This window comes from Leptopilina boulardi, unplaced genomic scaffold (genome assembly GCF_019393585.1).
Source record: "Leptopilina boulardi isolate dan_hultmark-lab unplaced genomic scaffold, ZJU_Lbou_2.1 LbouV2_248, whole genome shotgun sequence".
NCBI lineage: Eukaryota > Metazoa > Arthropoda > Insecta > Hymenoptera > Figitidae > Leptopilina > Leptopilina boulardi.
Window position 1 is genome coordinate 3,146,811 of NW_026137805.1, and position 20,576 is coordinate 3,167,386.

The window sequence follows — 20,576 nt, forward strand, 5'->3', positions numbered from 1 at the left end:
AAATATATTTATCAGAAAAAAATGAATGTTGGCAGGTTTTTCGAAATACAATTTATTTTATACAATTTGATAATTTACTTAAATTATATATACATATATAAATATATACAATATATTGTTTTATTTATCTACAATTTCGAGATTACGAAAAAACCATAAAACTTGGACAAAAATGTTGAATTTAAAGATTTCAAACAATTCTGAAAATGAAAAAAAAGAAAAAAGTTTCTACGGTTGTTCGCATTTAATATCGTGACGATAGATAATTATTTTCTCCGTTTCCGGCGGCAATAATATACCGCAAATTTGTGATATTGCACTTTTTCTCGGTATTCCAATATCACGTCGTCGTTTACGATTTTCCTTTGTTGGCTGTGGCTTTCGCGGTACAGGATTCAAGTGAATTTTTTCAATGTGTCCATTTAATTTTTGTTTCGACGACAATTTCATTGGACACAAATGACATTCCCATTTTTTGCCCAAATGATAAGAGAGAATGTGCGTATCTAAATTACGTTGAAAACAATAAACACGGTTACAACCATCGTATGAGCAGACAAAAATATTTGAACTTTCGTGTCCTTGTAAATGAAGACGCAAATTACCCTTGTGATTAAATTTTAACCCACAAATGCCGCACGTGAACTCTGTGGAAAAGAAATAAAATAATAAGTATAAAAAGAAAAATAATTAAAAAAACAAAAATAAAGAAAAGAAATTTTTGTAAACATTTTTTTTCGTAAAAAACAAAAAATTTGCAACATCATACCTTTGTAGACGACAATGTGCTCCTTTTTGTGTTCTCGAAATTCCACATGTTTATCAAAGGATTGAAAGCAAATTTTGCATGTAAATGTTTTATGCATATTCGATTTGAGATGACGATGTAATGACGATGGTTCGGTAAATGATTTTGGACAAAAACTGCATTGATACAAATTTCGTTTGTGTGATTCCATCATGTGTTTGCTTAATATTTTTCGCGTTAGACACGTAAAGTGACATTCAGTACATTTTCGCTTAAAATGATGCAATTTCAGGGGATCCTCGTGAACACTTGAACAATGTCGTTTTAAACTTTGCGGCGATGAAAACGCTGTTTTGCAATACGAGCATCTAAAACAAAACAAAACAAAATTTATTTAATTAATTAATAAATAAAGTCCAAGTTTTAAGTACTTACAGAAATTTTTCTTTCATATCACCATGAGTCAGTTTGTGTCTAATTAAATATGAATTATTTGTATAAGCTTTATCACAATCATTAAAGTTGCACGCAAATGGTCTCTAGAAAAAAATTATATTTAAATTTGAATAAATTTATATAACATAAAATTGCATTAAAAAACATTTTAATTAATTATTTTTAGCAAAATTCTCTGAAAATATTAATAACTAATTCTCTAAATATTTTTTTTGAATAATTTAAAATCTATTAAGATTTTATTTTATTAAAAATGTTTGTTTTATATTTAACGTAAATTTAGTAATAAATCATTAAATTCGTCAGAGTTTGCGAAAAATAATTGTAAAAAAAAATTCAACATACTTCTCCAGTGTGCATACAAATGTGTCTTTTAAGTTTAGAAGGTTTAACAAATTTAATTTTACATCCAGGATATGTGCAACGAAATTTTTTTTCCTTATTGGTTCGTCGAATTTTCTTATTAATTCTTTTTGGTTCTATGTGTTCTTCAAAAAAGACTTTATTAATTTCTTTTTTAACAGTGTCTATTTCTATAATTTCATCAGATTTATTTTCATCATCGATATTTTCTTCCTTCACAAGTATAGAATTATTAGCAATCTCAGAATTAGAATCAGCATCTTTTTTCTTTTCAGCAACTTTAGATTTGTGTTCATCCTCCAAATGAATGTGATCACGATTAATATTTTTTACATTTATAAATTCAATTTCACGTTCATTTGCTGGCAAATTATCTTTTTCATTAATCACATTCACTAACAAAGTTTCAAGATTCTTTTCAATCTCATCAGGACAACAAGAAATGTCCCCTACATAATTATCCTTTTCTATAAATTCACTTTTAAATTTAATTCTTTCATCTTTGACACAATAATTATTGTGCTGAAGAGTTTTAACATTGACAAATTCAATTTCAAATTTCGTCATCTTGAGAAGAGAATTATTGTCATTTGCATTCTCCACTAAATTGACACTTGAAATTTTGGACATTGTTTCTTTTTTTAATCACAAATATCCTGGTGTATTTTTTTTACAGAGGTTGTAAAAAAAATTTTATCGAGCATTTAATCTCTGAAAAGAATTTTATTTCTTATGAAATTGGTATTTTTAAGTCAATTTTTATTTTCATATTCTTGAATAAATGAAAAATAAAATAAATATAAATGTACTGTTGCAAATAATAAACCAACATAACCTCAAAATTGATAAATTCGAAATTTTCATATATTTCTCCGCAATTAAGTAACAAATAAATTAAAATCTATTTCATATAAGTACATAATGAGGAAGAAGTTTAAAATATAATGAAAAGATGAATAATTTGGTAATATTTATACTTGCACCAGATCCATTCATATAACAATGTTTTATAGTGAAATAAATACTTTAATGAAACACTTTTCTTTGAAATACATATATTAGTTAATAATTAATCGAAAATATATATTTTATATATTTTTATTTGTCTTATAAATTTTAATAAATTCTTATCATTGTTGTGAACACGAAGTAGTGTTGTGAATCAAAAATAATTGCATGCATAGGTTGGAAAATAGAAAAACAACTAACAAGAACGCATGCGCAACAAACTGGCGCGAAATCAATAAAAATTTGAATTAAAAAACAATTGTTTTTATTAATATTTTTACAAAATTATTATTTTTTTCCAACTGAGTTGATGAATTTTTCCTTTTTGGCTGATTCTTCTTTAATGATTTTCGCTAAAAGAGTAAGTCCCTGGAAAAATATATAATTAGGTTCAAATCAGTTTGAATATGATTCGCAGTCCAATATTAACATAATTTTAAATTAAACAAAACAAAAAGAAAAAAAAGCATGGGCACAAGGGGTAAAATTAATTAATTTGATTAGGAATATTAGAAAAATTTCTTTTTTGTGTAAATAATTAATATATAATACTTAAAAATTGTGTGCGCTGCATATTATAAATAAATAAATAAAAATTTTGCTAAGCGCTTTTTTTTAAATGACGTATTTACCTTTTCGATTTCATCTTTAGTAGCGTAACTGTAACATAATCGAATATTTTGACATTTTATGCTAGCATCAGCATTAAAAGTATGTCCAGGAAGAACGTAAATTCCTTGATCTATGCAATGTTTCATAACCATTTCATAAACATCATCTAAAACTGTTATTTTTACCCAAACAAACATACCAGCGGTTGGTGTAGTCCATTCAGCCAAACCTTGAAGAAGAATCTTATTAGATAATACTATTACATAAATTATTCTAAGTACATAAATATTTAAAAAATTTTCATTTAATCATCAGTATTTAAAAAACATGTTATTAATTTCTAATATTATTGTTAATCTGTTTTACTTTTTCCATCAGATAGCACGTAAATTTGCCGCAAGTTATACATATACAGGGTGTTCAAAAAGTATGGAAACTTGCAAATATCTCGGAAAGTATATCACGCATTTTCGTGATACTTCTTTTTTCACTATTGGGTCCCGGGCCCAATTTTTTGAGTTAAAAAATGTACACATCTTTTTGTTGGGAACAACTTTTTTGTTGAATATTTTTCACGAAAATGCGTACTTTTCGAGATATTTGCAAGTTTCCATATTTTTTGAACACCCTGTATGTTAATATAATATAATGTTTCTACATATACATATACCCATGATTATTAAAATCACTTAAAAATTTTTATTTATTATTTTTTTCTTCTATAATTTATTAAGAGAATTAGGTATTGTTTTAAAATTATTAAAGTGTAAAATTAATATTGGAAAATTATAATTAATTCATTTCTTTAAATTTGTTATATTCAAGGAAATATTATTCTTCTCTGTGGTATAATTTTCTCAAACGAAAAATCAAACAAAGAAAATTCCATAAATCATAAAGAAACAATAGAACTTTAAAAAAAAGAGTAAAATTATTTACCAGTAAGATGTTTTTCAATGGCAGATAGCATCATGTCGCGTCGTTCACGATAAAAAACTTGAATATCTTTAAAGTGATTTTCAAATTTCTCTTGATCCCAAGATTCAAAGAGCTTGTAAACCAAAACCTGCATAACAAAATTACCTTACTTTGAATATAACAATATTCATTCTGTTCTGTATCATCAGCACTATCGCTCTTAGGCTCATAAACTGCCGAGTTTTTTTTAACTTAAAAAATTATAAATACAAAAAAATGTTTGTTTTAAATTTAAAAAACAAAATTATAACTCAAAAATACCTTAAAAAATCACGTTTAAATTACTATGTACAATATAAAAAGTAAACTCACAAAACCAAAAAGGTTAAAAAAAATTCTGAATTATAGAAATAAAATTGACAATTATAATAAAATGGACAAATTAAATATCGTCAATTAAATACATTTAATATAAATAATAAATTAAAATTAAACCTGTGACAATGAAGAGGGATGAAGACTTGTGCATTGGATATGTAAGGACATTTTTTCAAGGATATCCTTGTGGGCTGTTACAACTCCCAATCGAAGACCAGCGCTCAAAATTTTGCTAAATGAATCAAATCTAACGACACGACCGTCTGTATCCATTGATAAAAATGAAAGTGGTTGCTTGTCCAAGAAATGAAGAAAATAATATGGATCATCTTCTAAAATGAGAAAATCGTATTTTTGTGCCAATTCGTAGATTTTTTCTTTTCTTTTATCAGACAAAACTGTTCCCGTTGGATTGGCACCAGTTGGATTAACGTAAAGGAACTGTTGAAGTGGAATTTTTAATTAATTTTTTTTTAACGATAAACAATTAAATATTTTTTAAAATAATTGAATGTATAGGTATTAACTTTTGGCAAAGGCTTTTTGGCTTCAAGTTTCTCTTTACAAATTTTTTCAATTTCCTCAGGTTTCACTCCCTCTGCATCCTGATGAATTTCTATGAATTCCGGCTGCAGTGGAATGATCTGCAATTAGTTTAAAAAATGTCAATTTCAGATCAAATGTTTCAATCTCACATTTTATTCTCTTTTATTTTTAAATAAACATATCTTCAAAATTTCTATATTTATGTTAAAAAAATAAATTTTTATCTCATTTTATTGGATAGAATCAAAATTAAAGTCTGAATTAAAATCGGGAATGTTCCTTGTTTGAGAATAACTTGGTTATCTTCAGAAATATTCAAATCCCGATTGTTACGAATAATTGAGTTTTAGAATATTTGTGACAGTCCCCGAGAGAAGGGACCTTAGCTCACCAAAACGAATTTCACAGGGCAAGCGTTTGAAGAAGAAGCAGAAACGCGGAACTCGAAGAGTGGGGCGGAACTTCTGAAAAGTCCCCCCACCACACTAACACAACGTTGTGTTTCTGTATACGTGAGCTTCGTCTACTTCGTGTATCTTCGGGTCTCACGTACGCGAAGCTCACGTACGCGAGAGTATAGTTGTGTAAGTAAAGTAGTGGGGCTGATTTCTTGAGTGCCACAATCCGCCTCGAAATGCGCTTGACATACCCATCTTCAAAATGTTATTGTGTCAAAAGCAATTATCCTAATCAGTTTTTGACTTTTGCATGTGAAAAAGCAATTCAAAATCTATCATTTACCATATAAAACTCAATATTGACCTCTGGTGAGCTAAGGTCCCTTCTCTCGGGGACTGTCACATTTGCATTTCCTCTGTCAAGAGAAATTGACATAAAGGGTTCATTTGTAATCTGCTTTTATAAACTATATAAAATTTTGGAAAATAATTTTTGCCATACATTTTTTTCATAAGCAATAATTAAAAATATTAGTCTTTTTCAAATTAAAGTAACTGTAACTTTATATATAACCGTTACGGACTAACTGTCAATAAATTGAGCTACAGCGTGCAACAATACCAACGCTCGGGATGTAGGTCCCAGCCGATGTGGATCTACTTGGAGTTATGGTGATTCCACAAATGGAACGCGCGACAATTGATCGTACGTATACGGAGCGTACCTACAGCAAACTGTAGGCTGGTTCCACAATGGGCTTGACGCAAGGTAAACGCAGCATTGACGCGACGCATCTCCATTTGATTAGCATTGGGATGCGTCGCGTCAACGCTGCGTTTACCTTGCGTCGAGCCCATTGTGGAACCAGCCGTACTTCAACAGACGGACTCTCTCGCATAATACGTATACTGCTCCGTATACGTACGATCAATTGTCGCGCGTCAGACGCGCGTTCCATTTGTGGAATCACCATTACGCGGTAGAAATTAGACCGGGCCAATAAGAAGACAAGATTCTATCCCCCTGTCCACATGTTGTTATTGCACGCTGCGGCTCAAATTACCGCGTATTTTATTTGACCGAAATTGAAAATGTCCGAACAAACATCAACCAGATGACAATTTTTTTTATAATTTTTAATAGTTTAAGTTTACCATGTTCGGTCAAATATGAACTGCATCATTTTAAAATTCAGCTAAAACAAAAACTTACCGCTCTCAAAGTAGCTGTGTAAGTTGGTGTTTGTACCATTACAGAATCTCCGCTATTAATAAATAATTCAAAAATTTTACTACATCCTTCTTGAGAGCCAGCAGTGAAATGAACATCCCAATCATTAAATTTTGGTGCGTGCCACTGTTCTTGAAAATTTCGCCATTTTTCTACCAGTGGTAGGTATCTGAAAATATTATTATTATTATTATTGTACCTAAAAAAAAATATAATCGACCAGAAGAAATAATATTTATTACCCCTTTGTGGGTCCATATTGAAATGCCACGTCAACATCACGTCCTTTCAATTTCACAGATGTGCCATCTTTACAGGAAACATTAACTTCTTTAAATGGAAAAGTTTGAGTGTTCGGCATGCCACCGGCAAAAAATATTGCACTCGGATTTTTATTGAGCGCTAGAGCTGAAATTTATTTATTAATTATATTATTATTATATTAGTTATAAAAATTTCATTTATTTATTCAAAGAATAATTTTTATTAATTGTATATAGTATATATAATAATTAATTCTCATTACTGTTAAAAGGTTAATTACAAATAATACTTGAATAAAAAATTAATATTTAATCTTTCTTTTTACATTTTGCATGATAAAATTATGAAAAATTATAATATTACCCATGAGACTAATAAAATTGGGAATTCTATTATTTGCCTTGATTGTATAACGTTTGGTATAATCCATTTTAGATGAAAACTTTCACCGACTGTGTAAAAGTGATAGAGGATTTAGAATTTTTTTTGCAAATTACTATAATCGTTATCTTATCCGTGGTCAACTTTCTGTGATTGTGATCATCTATTATTATAATCAAGATTCAAATGTATGTAGTAATATTTCACTTATTAAACATTTTATTTCATTCAAAAGAATAAGTAAAAAGAAAAAGAAAAACTGATTGAAAATTAAGGTGAAGAATAAATTATTATATTTATAGTAAAAACAAATAATAAATTATAACAATTCTCAATTGGAAAATATATGTATTTCATATAATGATTATTATCATATAAAAATAGGTACAGATAAATAAATTGGATAAGATTAATTAATTCTCACAGAATTAATAAATTAATAAAATATTGTTAATATATTTCAGATTTTATGAATAAATATTGACTTCCTTTTATTTTATATATTGTTAAATAATTTTCCTTGATTTTTAATTTTTAATAAATTATCCAATTGACTATAATTAACCTGAAAACTGATAACTTGTAAACTAAGTGACTTTACATACATATGTACGCATCCCTGAAAGACTTATAATCAACTTGAACTTTATTTAAACTTTATTTTTACAATGAAAATGAATGTTATTAAAGTCTAATTTTTTAATATTTATATATAGTGAAAAACGTACATTTATTGTTTTATTGTCGTATTTTACGATTCCCCAAATGTCCCCTAATTAATTCAAGTATTGTTATCTGCTATTAGGAATGCTTTGAGATAATATGAAAGAAAATACACCCTAGGTCAAAATAGCTATACGTGTTCCAGAGTGGGGATATGGGAGCTACAATATAAGCATTTCAAATGAAAATAACAATTCAATTATATCTGTCAGTTATGTAGCGCACACATATTTCACTCAAAAATATATAATCAATGTAAAATAATTTTCAAAATTTAATTTAAAAACAATCTTTTTTGAGAAAAATAAAGTGTACATGTTTTCCATTTACTAAATTATCTAGTGGACAAGTTAAAAAAAGAAATAATTCATTCCTTATAACTATTATTTTATTATTATCTGTACTTTGAGGTTACGATTCTAATTTAGTCAATGTAGATTTTTACTCTTTATCTAATTTTTTAATATTTATTACAATAGCATTCATACACTCACGTATATGGTCACATGGGTTGCGATTAGATAACTATAACGAATTAGTTAAACAAATAATAATACTCGATTTTTAAATATTTAGATATAAACGTATTTATTTAAATTTAAGAACACAATAATGTCTTTTTTCTCATAAAAGACATATGAGTGTACCTATGTATAGATAAAAGAAAAATATAACAAACTTTAAAAATACTTACTCAATTGTCGAATTAGATTGGGACCCCGCGTATTGACGACTTTTGACAAAAATTTTGAATAATCCATATTACGTGTGCAAATGAAAAATTAAGTTCAGTTGTGCTGAATGGTTTGCTTCATATAAACAGTGAATAAAGATTGGAGATTGAGAAATTTACTCCCGTTATCTCATCGCGAGGTCGTTGGCAAAATGATATATATACGACGCAAGTATCATCCGAATTTTCTAATGCATTATCTTTTTCAGAATTATGCATTTTTGTAGTAATAAAAATAAGTATCTTTAAAAATATTTGAAAATCCCGATTTACATAAAACATTTTATTCTTATCATCTAATGACAATGATCGAAAGAAAAAGTATTTTAAAAGTTCCAATTAGTAATTAAGATTAAGTAAACAATTTATTACGATACTACTGTAAATAAACGCATAAATAAATCATTGGAAAGTGAAAATAACCTAATCTGGATTTTTTGATAATAAAAACTGATTAAAAAAAGATGATGGGATTGAATAAATGTCTGTCGAATGAACAAAACCGTTTGTCTGCTTCTGACAGTGATTACCAGTCGTTCAAGAATTATTGATAAATATTTTATAGGATTAAATTTTAATTATAAGTATTAAAATTATTATTGAATATATATTTCCTTAAATTAAAGCTGCAATTGAGTCTCGAAAGTAAAACCACACGTCATAAAATTTTGACTGCCATGTTAATTCAATGGGAGTCAGAAGTTTATGTGTTGATGTTTTACTATCCAGCGGCGAATCCCTGAAAATTACATCCCTGCACCATTAGTTCAAACACATTGGTAGTCACTTTTTGAACAACAAAAACTGTTTTTCACAATAAAGCAACAATTTTTTTAAATTTTAAATAAGGGAGTTAAATAATTTAAATATGACAAGAGTGTAAATATATTGGTAACATTTATTCCAAGTTAACACCTCTGTGTGTGTCTGTGTGTGTGTGTCCTGTATTTTTTCTCTTTATTTAAGCCTGGGTGTATAATTGTTTAAAGATTAATGTATTTTTTTTTCTATTACTTCTGATCAATCGACGTTTCTTTTGCATTATTTAAAATTTTTCACATAACATTGGATACTATGTAATATCGCAATTATTAATCGATGAAAATCTCATTCAATGTTAGTCTATAAAACTATGTAAATATATACTAATGATTAATAATATATAAATCAATATATAAAAATATAATTATAAAAAATAACAATAATTTTATATTGAACATATACTTAAGAAAAACTTAATTTGCTTATTATTATATGCATTTCTTTAAATTTATAATTTAAAACCTCTATTAATAAATGTAACATTCATTTAATTTTTTGTTCATTATGATTATCAGTTTCAATATTTTATTCTATAAATTTATTCAATTATTATCAACAATTTTCAACTGTTCAAATTGAATCAAATTTTCATCAAGAGTTTGTGATTTTTTTGATCTTTGACTGAAAGAAATTTTTGAATTTCAATAAGAATAAATTGAGGTCTCTATAATTACAGAGAGCATTTAATAATGTTACACGGAGAGAAGTCTGTTACTAATAACGCATGAGCAGTCCGTTGGAAAATAACACAGACACAACCTTGCGTAAATTGCAAGAAATCCATGCTGATTTTTCATGGCTTTCGAGCAAAACTCGCACAAGCTGTGCAAAATTAGCACAAGTCTTTGCGATATTAGCAAATGAAGCTCATGTGAAAAGCGCACGCGTAAGTCTTGTGAAATATTCGTAACAGATTTCTCTCCGTGTAGTAGTAGTTAAAATTAAGAGGGTTCTAGAATAGTTATCAACGAAAACTACTTTACCAACAGTTGGTAATGAAGGAACTGATCGGCAATTATTTTCGTACTTGATATGTTACAGGGTGTCTACTAAAAATCTGAATTAAAATTCCAGGACTTTTCCAGGACTTTCCAGGACAAGTTTCTTATTTTTCCAGGACATTAAATTGGATGACTTTAAGGAATAAAAAAATTTTTAGTTTAACTATTGTTTTCAGAAATTATTAAAACAAGTTGTAAATTCAGATGTTCATTACATGAACATTTTGCTTCCTCTTTACGATCAGCAAAAAATTTGCTTCCTCGTGGAGAAAGCAATATTTTATTGCCAAAATGTGAATTTTTGATTGTTTAACTTTCATTAATTCTTTAAATTTACCTCAAATGTATACTTTATATATGTATATCGATCGATTCGTCTTGACGTAAGGAATACAATTATTTCATACATAAACTTCAATTTAAAAAATCACAAAATTTTATTGTCAAAATGAGAATTTTTGATTTTTTAACTTTCATTAATTCTTTAAATTTACCTCAAATGTATACTTTATATATGTATATCGATCGATTCGTCTTGACGTAAGGAATACGATTTTATTATATATAACCTTAAATTTTTCTATTTAAATATTTTTTCGATTTAAAAAAAATTTTTGGAAAAAAGACGATAAATTTTTTTTTGAGGTATTTTTTAAAATCCTTTGGTCAGATTTGAGATATTAATATGATAAATGAGCCTACCAAATTTTATTTAAATCCATTAAAACTTGTTAAAGTTATCTTCTAAACAAAAAAGGGATCCACACACACACACATACATCCGGACAATTGATCAGGATCTCATATAACATGTTTCTATAAAGAAAAAAATTTGTTTCTGCCACTTTGAAAAGTTTTATAAACGAAAGGACTACAAAGCTTCCTCCACGAGGAAGCAAAATTAGTTAATTACTTAAGTAAATTTTCATTTTACTTATTTAATGAATTTTTTTTTAACTTGATTGACAAAATTAGAAATTTTTGAAAATTTAAAAGCAAAATATAAAAAATTCAAGGACAAAAATTAAAATTCCAGGACATTTTTTCAAATTCCAGGACTTCCAAGACTTCCAGGACTAGTAGACACCCTGTGTTAGTAATCTCTACACGGAAAGAATTTTGAGACATCTGCTGTGCGGATGCCTCGAGAACTACATGGCATGCGCTGTACATTCACATCGCACGTCCCATGTCTCGAAAATGTACGTGTGATGTGCATTTTCGAGACATGAGGCGTGTTTTCTTTGCGCATTTGCTTTGCGCATCGCAAGATCGTCTGCTATAACGTAGTCTATGTCTCGAAAATGCACATCACACGTACATAACTCAAGCACAAACGATGCGTGGTAGGCAGCGCATGTGATGTCTCGAAATTCTTTCCGTGTATGACCGATGGTCTCTTTTTTGGTATTATCTTAAATCACTGAACTCTATAAATATCTGGAATGCTATCTGCCATTGAAAGTCGCGAGCCGAGAGAGAGGTCTGATTCTCGTATTCCCCTCTTTGTTGGTACAGGTCCATTAGAAAATATTTAACAGTACATATACGTGAACATGACATAACACAGTTAACAGTAAACTTTTGGAACATATTGTACTACGCCTGCGCAGTTTAGTAAGAGAAGGAGAGGGATACAGGAAGATGACCTCTCTCTCGGTTAGCGACCATCAATGGCAGACAGCATTCGAGATATATAGATTTCAGTGTCTTAAATGTTACCAGCAGAGAAAGAAGTTTATTGTTAATTTTGCTAAAAACCCTTTAATTTTTACTAATTACCTATAACAATTTATTTTAATGTATACAATTGAAACTAATTAATAAAATTTTTTGACTTTATGAAGAAATAATAAACTATAAAGAAAATTTAATTGACTATTAGTTCTACATAATAATATACATATATAGAATAAGAAATAGTTATTTTAATATGTTCATATTAAAATAAGCAATTATTTGATAAAAATGAAATAAAATCTCTTTCAGTCGAAGAAAATTGTTTGACAGGCCTTTTTTGAAGTAATGTTAATTTTTCTGTCCCATACTGTTTAAAAATTAATTTATCTACTAAATTATATATTTATATTATATATATAATATAACGCAGTACATGTCCTCTTTAGAGAACTACTTTATTATTTACAAAAAGGGAATCTTAACGACTGCACCTATTTTATTAATTATTTAATGAATTATTTCTTTCTCTTTTTCTTTTTAAACTTTATACAGACTAATTTATACAAGATTTACTCCTATGTTTAATCCAGTTATGTATTTTTTTCAACGTGTCGAACGCATTCGAATTATCTATTTTGTATCTTCTCACCTTAAAAGTTTTAACATTTTTTTTGCCTTCCTTTTCATTCGATTTACATTATTACAATATATCATTCAATATCGACAATTTCTCAAAACATAAATATTTTTGGGACGAAATTTAACGATTTTTCTTGACTAAATTCAATTTCTTTCTTTTTGGTAACCAATAATGACATATTTTGCTTTTTTAAATTATTTTGATATATATAACAACGTTCTTACATTTTGTAGTATTTGTATAAATTATTTTATTTTTCTTAAAAGTAAAATTCACACTTTACATAACGTTAGTACAATTTGTGTTGCATCTAATTAACACTCGGATTTTTTTACAATGTCTACGCACTTTTTCACTTTCACACAATTTTTTTAGTCTTTTTCTAATATATAATTCAATGTAGTTTATTTTTTTTGGCTTATTTAAGTTTCTTTTTAATTGTCCTCGGAGTGGTGTGTTTGTAAATATAGTGTTCGATTGTAATAAAAATTTTTTTATAAAAAAAATTATTTTCAAATTTTGATTCATTCATGTTAAATATAATGAATTTAACATTATTTAAATATGTATTTATAATTATAAAAAAAAATTTATTTTGATTTTATGTTTAAATTTAATTCTCAAATGGAATTAAATTTGTATTTTAAATTAATTTAGAAAAATTTCAATATTGAACTCTTTAATTAATTTTCAATTTTAATTTAATTACAAATTTGAAAATTTCAATTTAAAATCAATTTCTTAAAAGCTTCTTAATTGAAAATAATTCGAACACTGCGTTTTCCAAAAAATTAGTTTTCTAAAATCAAAAAAAAATCTATACCTATTTTTGAAGAATACTTCAGTATTTACAAATAAAAAAAATTCTAGAGGAATTTTATTTCCCAAGATTGTCTAGAGTTTTTAGAACATTTTAACTAGTATTGTATTGTCTGAGAAGTTGAAATAATTTTAGGAAAAATGAAAGTTTCTCTAGAATTTTCTTGAATAAAAAAAAAGTGAAAAGCCTATTATTACTAGGAAAGCTCGTTTACTTGGAAATGAACACATGTATTAATTATTAAATTGTAAAAAGTTTTTAATAAAACTAATAATTGTAGATATTTTAACGAAAAAGAAATTTTAAAATAATTTTTAACAATTAAAAATTTTATAAACTCTTAATAAAAGAACCTAAATTTCAGCAAAATATTAGAATTTTCGATAAAATTTGTAAAAAATGTTTTAAAACATTTAATTTTAGAAAACAAACAAGTTTATAAAATTCTTATTAAAACAACGAAACGAAAGATATCAAATAAACAAATATCTGAAATTTTAAAATAATAATAAAAGATTTTTTACAGACTTGGATAATTTTGTGCCGAGTTTTATGTAAAACACTCTAAGACGAAGATTTTTATTGTTGTTGTTAGAATATATTTTACGTGCAACGTGTGTTAAATTCTTTAATTATTTTTATTTTTTATTTTTAAGTTTTGGCACAAATGAAGCTAGTTGTTTAAGAGGAAATGATTTAGTAAATAAAGAAGAGTGAATGTAGGAAATGACTATTAGAGAATTAAATGAGTCTGATGATTGATGAAGGCACAGATGTGTGAAAATATTTTGATAAAGCAATTTAAATTCCAATTTCAAACAATTTTTTAGTCAAATTCGGATAAAAAAATATTTGTGGCATTTAGCTTATTATTAGACCTTAAATAAACGAATGCTACAAAAATTTTCACATTATTTTTTAAAATTTCCTAAAAAAACGGCGGATATTTTCGCAAATTTTTTGAAAGTGCGAAACAAGACATCACGCAAAGAAATGGAAATTGATTTAAATTGCTTTAAAAGAAGGTTCTTGTTTTCATATTCTAAAGAATCTATACTAAGTCAAGGTATTTTCTATAGAAATATACATATTTGACGGTTTTTATTCACCCCCCTCCCCCCGTACTATTTTTCTTTAAAAAGTTTTTAAAAGTCCTAGTAGAAGAATGTATAGAAACATTATAAAAGTATGAAGGTCTAAATTCACTATAGAGAGATTAAATTCACATCACGTCGATCATATAAATGACATTTCCGCTTCTTCACCCCCCCCCCCCATCTTTTTTACTAATGCGCTTTTCTCCGTCTTTTACGAATTCCGATCAGTACTCTCTTGCGTGAAAATTGACGCTTTTCCTTGGGTTTTGCTTTTCAAGCAAATATATATATACCTATATATACTTGAAAAATTCTCAAAGATGTCGACCTCAATTCGTATTTTTCAAACCAACTCTTCACTCTCTGAGATTTCTATATGTCTATAAATACACTTAGGTACAAAAATTTAAGTAGTCTGCACTGTTTTGTCCATCTGTTAAGTTTACGTAAATGGCTATTTTTTGGACAGCGCACCTAACCCGTCAAGTGCTGTAGCTCTGTGATAAATAGAATAAATATCTTTTGACTTGGATAAAGCGTACAAAAAATAAATAACCCTTTTATACCAATAGGATAAAAGTAAAACTCTTAAAAAAAGTTATTTTGCAAAAAACTGTTAGTTACCTATTTGAAAAAATATTGAAATTAACTAAAACTTTGTTAAAATTGATTAAATGTTTAGCAAAGAAAAAAGTTAATTTACAAAAATGTGAAATAAATTAATTTGCAATTGGATTAAAATGATATAAATTTTGAGGATATTTCCGTTCCTTTCTTTTATTAAAGTAATGTAATATATACGTAGTTTGTAATTGAAAGGAATTTGATTGGCACTTGAGATATTTTCTGATAGGAATACTTATACACATTGTTTAGAAGTTAAAATTTAATTAAAAGTTGAATCAACGATTTTGCTAATAAAGAAAATGTAATTATATATTGATTAAAAATTTAATTTGAAAAAGTGGACTTGGGTCGACATCCTGTAAGGTTTAATTCACATTTTTTTTCAACAATGACTTGACTTTGAAAATACAATTAGTCTTTTATCTAATTAGATAAATTTTATCTAATTAGATGTGTGTATATATATATAAACAATAATGAAAAAGAATTTCTGGAGATTTTCCTGCCGGTTTTTCGTTTTTTTAATTTTTTTGTTTTGTTTGAATATATGTTTACATTGTTTTTGTTTAATAATAATTTTAAACTATTTTTCGACTTCCTTCAATTTTCCGATGACAGAATATTTTCCTTATTTTTACAATTTCTTTTTTTGTTTGTATTGATGATTTATGTTTTTTTATGTTTTTTCCTTTCATTATTTGAAAGGAATTTTTTAAAAAATATTTCTTTCCTTTTTCTGCTTTTGATTGTCAAATATTTCCCTTTTTTAAGTTCTTTTTTATATATTTTCAAATAACTAATTATGTGTCTTATTATTTTTCTGTTCATATTTTTTTCCGATTTTAAAATATATATCTTCTTCTATTATTTGACTTTTTAAATATTTTCTGTTTTAACCCTTCCCTCCTATCCTATTTCTGACATACTTTTTTTCCATTATCAGCATGTAGCAGCGTCATCATTTTTCCTCTCGTTTTTTTCTTTTTTCAGGACAAAGTCTTCGTAATTTCACAGTCGTGATATGATCGTTCACTGAAAGAGTTTTGCGATTGGAGTGGAAATTGAAAGATAATTGTCCTCGCTTCCATTAATGTGAGAGACACGAAAAGGTGTTTTCTTTTGTAACATAAAATGTTGGAAGAAGCGGAAGAATGAGAAAGAAAGAGAAATTCATCTATTTGATTATCAGGGATGGTTAAGTGTATTTGATTTTAAGAAGAAGAAGAAGAAGAAGAAGAAGAAAATAGGAATGTTTGTCGTCTTATTCTGATTGTTGTCCTGAATGAAAAATTCGAAAAAATTTTTTTATACTTTTTTCGGAGAAACAACATGTGTATAGAAAAAAATTGACCAAAAATGAGTTTTTTCCTTTTATATAATTTAAGCGCAAAGAAATCTATTTCAGCTAAGAATGAAGAAACCAGTTTCCTCTTTTTTATTGTTTTCATAAAACTTTTGTTTTAATAAAAACATTTTTTTTTTCTTTTAAAGAGACAACACTTTCAAAAGCCTTCTTTTCATAAAGCCTCCTCTTTTATAGACATTTGTAGCTTTGTTTATTTCCATTTTTATGTTTTGTTTCTTACAATTTTTTACAACTTGTGTTTAAAGTGCGTTTTTTTTGTCCTTTTTCGATTCAAATTTTTTTTTTGCTTCAAGTCATTAATACATATTATCAATCTAATAATATATTATTAGAAGAATTTTATTTGTATTGTAAATTGTATTTGTATTTGTAAATATATTTACACCTCTAGCTACAAAGCTGTATTCTACCGTACAGATTGAATAGAATCTTTTTAATTTCTACGGCCGTATTCTCTACTGGTTCTCACTGAAGACAAATATTTAACTTTGACAAAAGATAACAAAACAAATTTGAAATTTTTATTGTGAAAATAATTCTTTTCTCCAACGCTTGCCTGAAAGTACAACTTTTTAGGTTAGCAAAGTGTTGTGAAAGGTGAACATTTAGTAACTCCTCTGCTGAGAGTGGCGAAAATAAATTTACACGTTTAACCCTTCTCCAAATTAGTTAAAATTATAAAAAATATATGAAAATGCATTTCCCCACAAGGCGTTGGTGAAAGAATAATTTTTTTCGAGTGTCGTCATACAAGTTCACTCTCGTAAAATCACTCACTTTCACCACTAGTTACACAATGTATTATTTAAGTGTTTTGTACGAACCTCACACTACATGTAATTTATTTTACACCCTCCGAGCAGGAATTGAGAGAAAGGGAGGAAAAGATGAAGATAAGAATGTTCTCGTTTCTACTTTTATGACGACAGTGGCTAAAAAAAGAACAAGTCCTTCGAGAATATGCGCCAAGATATACATATATAAGAAATCAAAGCAAGTCTTGTACAATTCCTCAACCCCTTTTTTCGTCATGTATAAAAAAACAACATTTTATTTCTCACAATTTAAATTCCAGGACAAGCAAAGCTTCTAATAAATTAAACACAAAATTCAAATTAAAAAAAAAAAACAAAAATTCACTGACTAAGTTTCATAGCTAAAAATTTGTTGCGGGGAGTTGTGTAAGTAGAATTTTGAGCGATTATAGACCTCAAATGACACAAAAGTCTCGAAAATACGACTTATAATTTCCTGTTTTCGGAGTAAGACGTCACGCAAAAAAAAGAAATTGAAACAAAGGAAAATTATTTTATTCAATGTTTTGTTTATTTGATTCAAATACTCGATTACTTGACTATTATCAAATAAAACTTTTAAACCTTCAAAGCAGGGTGCCTTTATGTTTATTTAGAAACAAATTGTTTCTAAAAATTTTTTTTTTAACTATCTTGCCGTGAGAGGACATTTTGTTACTCGAACCAAACTTGCTACATGTTTGCACTACAATCTTGCACAACTTGTACGGCGAGCTTCCTGCAAATTTTTCGTGCTGATTGGGCAGACTTACAATGTAACCATAAAACTCATAACTGCTACTATAAATGTCATATAGAGGAAATTTATCCAAGACTTTTTAAGTGTTGTCTCTAATTCCATATTTTTATTATTCTTTCTCCATAAAAAAGGTTTTTTCAATACCCACCTGTAAAGTTGAATTTTATGCACGCTAAACTATTGATTTCTTTACACAATAAGTGAAGAAGATAAAACTTAAAAAATTAAATAGCAATTAAATTTTCTAATCAACTTTAATTCCTGTTTAACTATTTTATATGTCTTTCATTTCATTTGATTTATTATTTTTGTAGTTTTCTGAATTCAACATTATGGATATAGGTATTGCAAAAAATAAAGTTTTACACACGTGCGTAAAATCAAAAATAACTATTTTCTTATCGATTTGAGATACAAATTTAATTACTCACAAATTATATCAACTCTTTTTGTTGTTAAACGAGATCTTTTTTATTATAAAGAGACACTTTTTAAATGCACAATTATTGACTTTGGAGATTATTTCACTATTTATGTATTAGTATATGTTAATTGATTTCTCTCGGAAGCATAAAAGTTTTACTATTCCTGAGCAAACGAATAATTCGAGTGTGATGGGTATTTTTTTAAGTTTATAATGTTTCCTTTACATAATTTTTTTAAATTTCTTTTTAACAGTAGTGGGGAAATTATTCGATAACATGCATCTTTTTTCCTCATTGCACTCATTTGTTATAAATTTTATAATGGATATATAAGATACCCACTCTCAATTTATTTATTTAAATTGTATAATAAGTGCAGCAGTACATGGTACCTACCTACCGTACGCAAAAATTATAGACACGTACACGCACACTCAAATTTTAATTTTCATATCGCTTAATATAATATACACGTATAGTGAAAATCTGAATATCTTTCCTGATTTTTTTACTTTTTTTAAGTTTTGAATTTCTCAAAAAAATAACAATTAACAAAAAGTCCTGAAAATTACTCTCGAGTATGTTTTTAGAAATTCTTTTAGTGTGAAAACAAAGAATACTTATTATTAAAAAATAGGTAATGAGTCTTTTAAATACCTACTTAAAATAAAAATATACAACTAATTTGTATTATTTTCGAGAAATTCAATAACATTTCGCAATTATCGCAGTTATATGTATATATTTTTTATTTTTTTTTCTATAAACAAAAAAACGGCCCGGAATTAAACCGGATTTTTATTTTGAATAATTCAATTTTTTTTAATTTATTCAGACTCTCGTCACCGCCTCTGATCAGAGTCTTTTCTTTCTTTTTGTTTTGTATAAGTTCACAGATTATCATCACGATCGTATAAAAATAATTGCCTATCTTCCACCCTAATAAATCTCTTTATCACTCGCAGGTAAAACCTGAAGGAGAAGTCCCGTTGTTAAATCTTTATTACATTTTCATTTTTTAAAAATTTATTTTACTTATTATTTATTTCCTCGTTTTGTCGATTAATAAAAAAAACTTGTTCTTTTTCTTGTGCGATTCTTGTATGTTCGTTTGCGGGCGAGATGGTTAACTAATATTCTTTTTCTGGGTTGTAGTTTCAATTGTCATTCGTTGCGCTTGTTTTGGACGCGCTCTTTCCCAGATCCGGTAAAATTAGGCACGAGTATAATGAATTTTTTTTTCTAATGTGAAAATAGTGCATATACCTTAAATCGAAATTATCATCTTTTATTTCTTCATTTTTTTTTGAGAGGAAGTGGGATAGACACTCATTATTACCTTTGGGCAATAATGGATCCATTATTAACCTGCAAGTCATTTTTAAAAATATTTTCTTTTGACCTAAAGAAATGTGGATACCTATTTGATTTTTGAAACGTTTTTCATTTACAAATCTTTCATATTTCATTTTCAAATTTTTAATATTTAATTATCTAAATGTCCTTTTATATTTTATGTATATAAAACGATGTTTTTTTATATTTTATATTCAAAAATTTTCTTTGGCATTAATTTTCTCTTTTCTGTTTTTTGTCAACTTCTAACCCATTTGTTAAAGAAATGTCTTGTATTACCGAACATTTTCATACCGAGTGAAATAATATATATATATATATATATATATATATATATATATATATATATATATATATATATATATATAACTGAGGCTTGAAGGAGATTGCTTTAATTTTCAGTGGCAATGATAGAAAATCACTTGAAAG

At 27.1% G+C, this 20,576-nt stretch overlaps 2 protein-coding genes across 4 annotated transcripts; both read right to left on the minus strand.

The window, feature by feature from the left end:
* Positions 1 to 36: 36 nt before the first annotated feature.
* LOC127280618 (transcription factor IIIA-like) lies at positions 37 to 2,701 on the minus strand. Of its 2 annotated transcripts, none has more exons than XM_051303749.1 (5): positions 2,549 to 2,701; positions 1,550 to 2,278; positions 1,184 to 1,287; positions 770 to 1,116; positions 37 to 647 (listed from the first exon to the last, which is right to left on the minus strand). In XM_051303749.1, exons 2-5 carry the CDS (start codon positions 2,195 to 2,197, stop codon positions 229 to 231), a joined length of 1,518 nt encoding a protein of 505 aa, XP_051159706.1. In that variant the 5' UTR covers positions 2,198 to 2,278; positions 2,549 to 2,701; the 3' UTR covers positions 37 to 228. The 2 variants fall into 2 exon arrangements, with proteins under 2 accessions (XP_051159706.1, XP_051159705.1); XM_051303748.1 differs by having other exon boundaries at positions 2,545 to 2,700.
* Positions 2,702 to 2,823: 122 nt separating this feature from the next.
* LOC127280627 (kynurenine/alpha-aminoadipate aminotransferase, mitochondrial-like) lies at positions 2,824 to 8,900 on the minus strand. Of its 2 annotated transcripts, none has more exons than XM_051303762.1 (8): positions 8,721 to 8,900; positions 6,901 to 7,066; positions 6,641 to 6,827; positions 5,011 to 5,127; positions 4,601 to 4,924; positions 4,127 to 4,253; positions 3,208 to 3,416; positions 2,824 to 2,944 (listed from the first exon to the last, which is right to left on the minus strand). In XM_051303762.1, the coding sequence occupies exons 1-8, from the start codon at positions 8,785 to 8,787 to the stop codon at positions 2,864 to 2,866; spliced, it is 1,278 nt and encodes a 425-aa protein (XP_051159719.1). In that variant the 5' UTR covers positions 8,788 to 8,900; the 3' UTR covers positions 2,824 to 2,863. The 2 variants fall into 2 exon arrangements, with proteins under 2 accessions (XP_051159719.1, XP_051159721.1); XM_051303764.1 differs by lacking the exon at positions 8,721 to 8,900 and adding an exon at positions 7,286 to 7,446.
* Between the last annotated feature and the right edge of the window lie 11,676 nt (positions 8,901 to 20,576).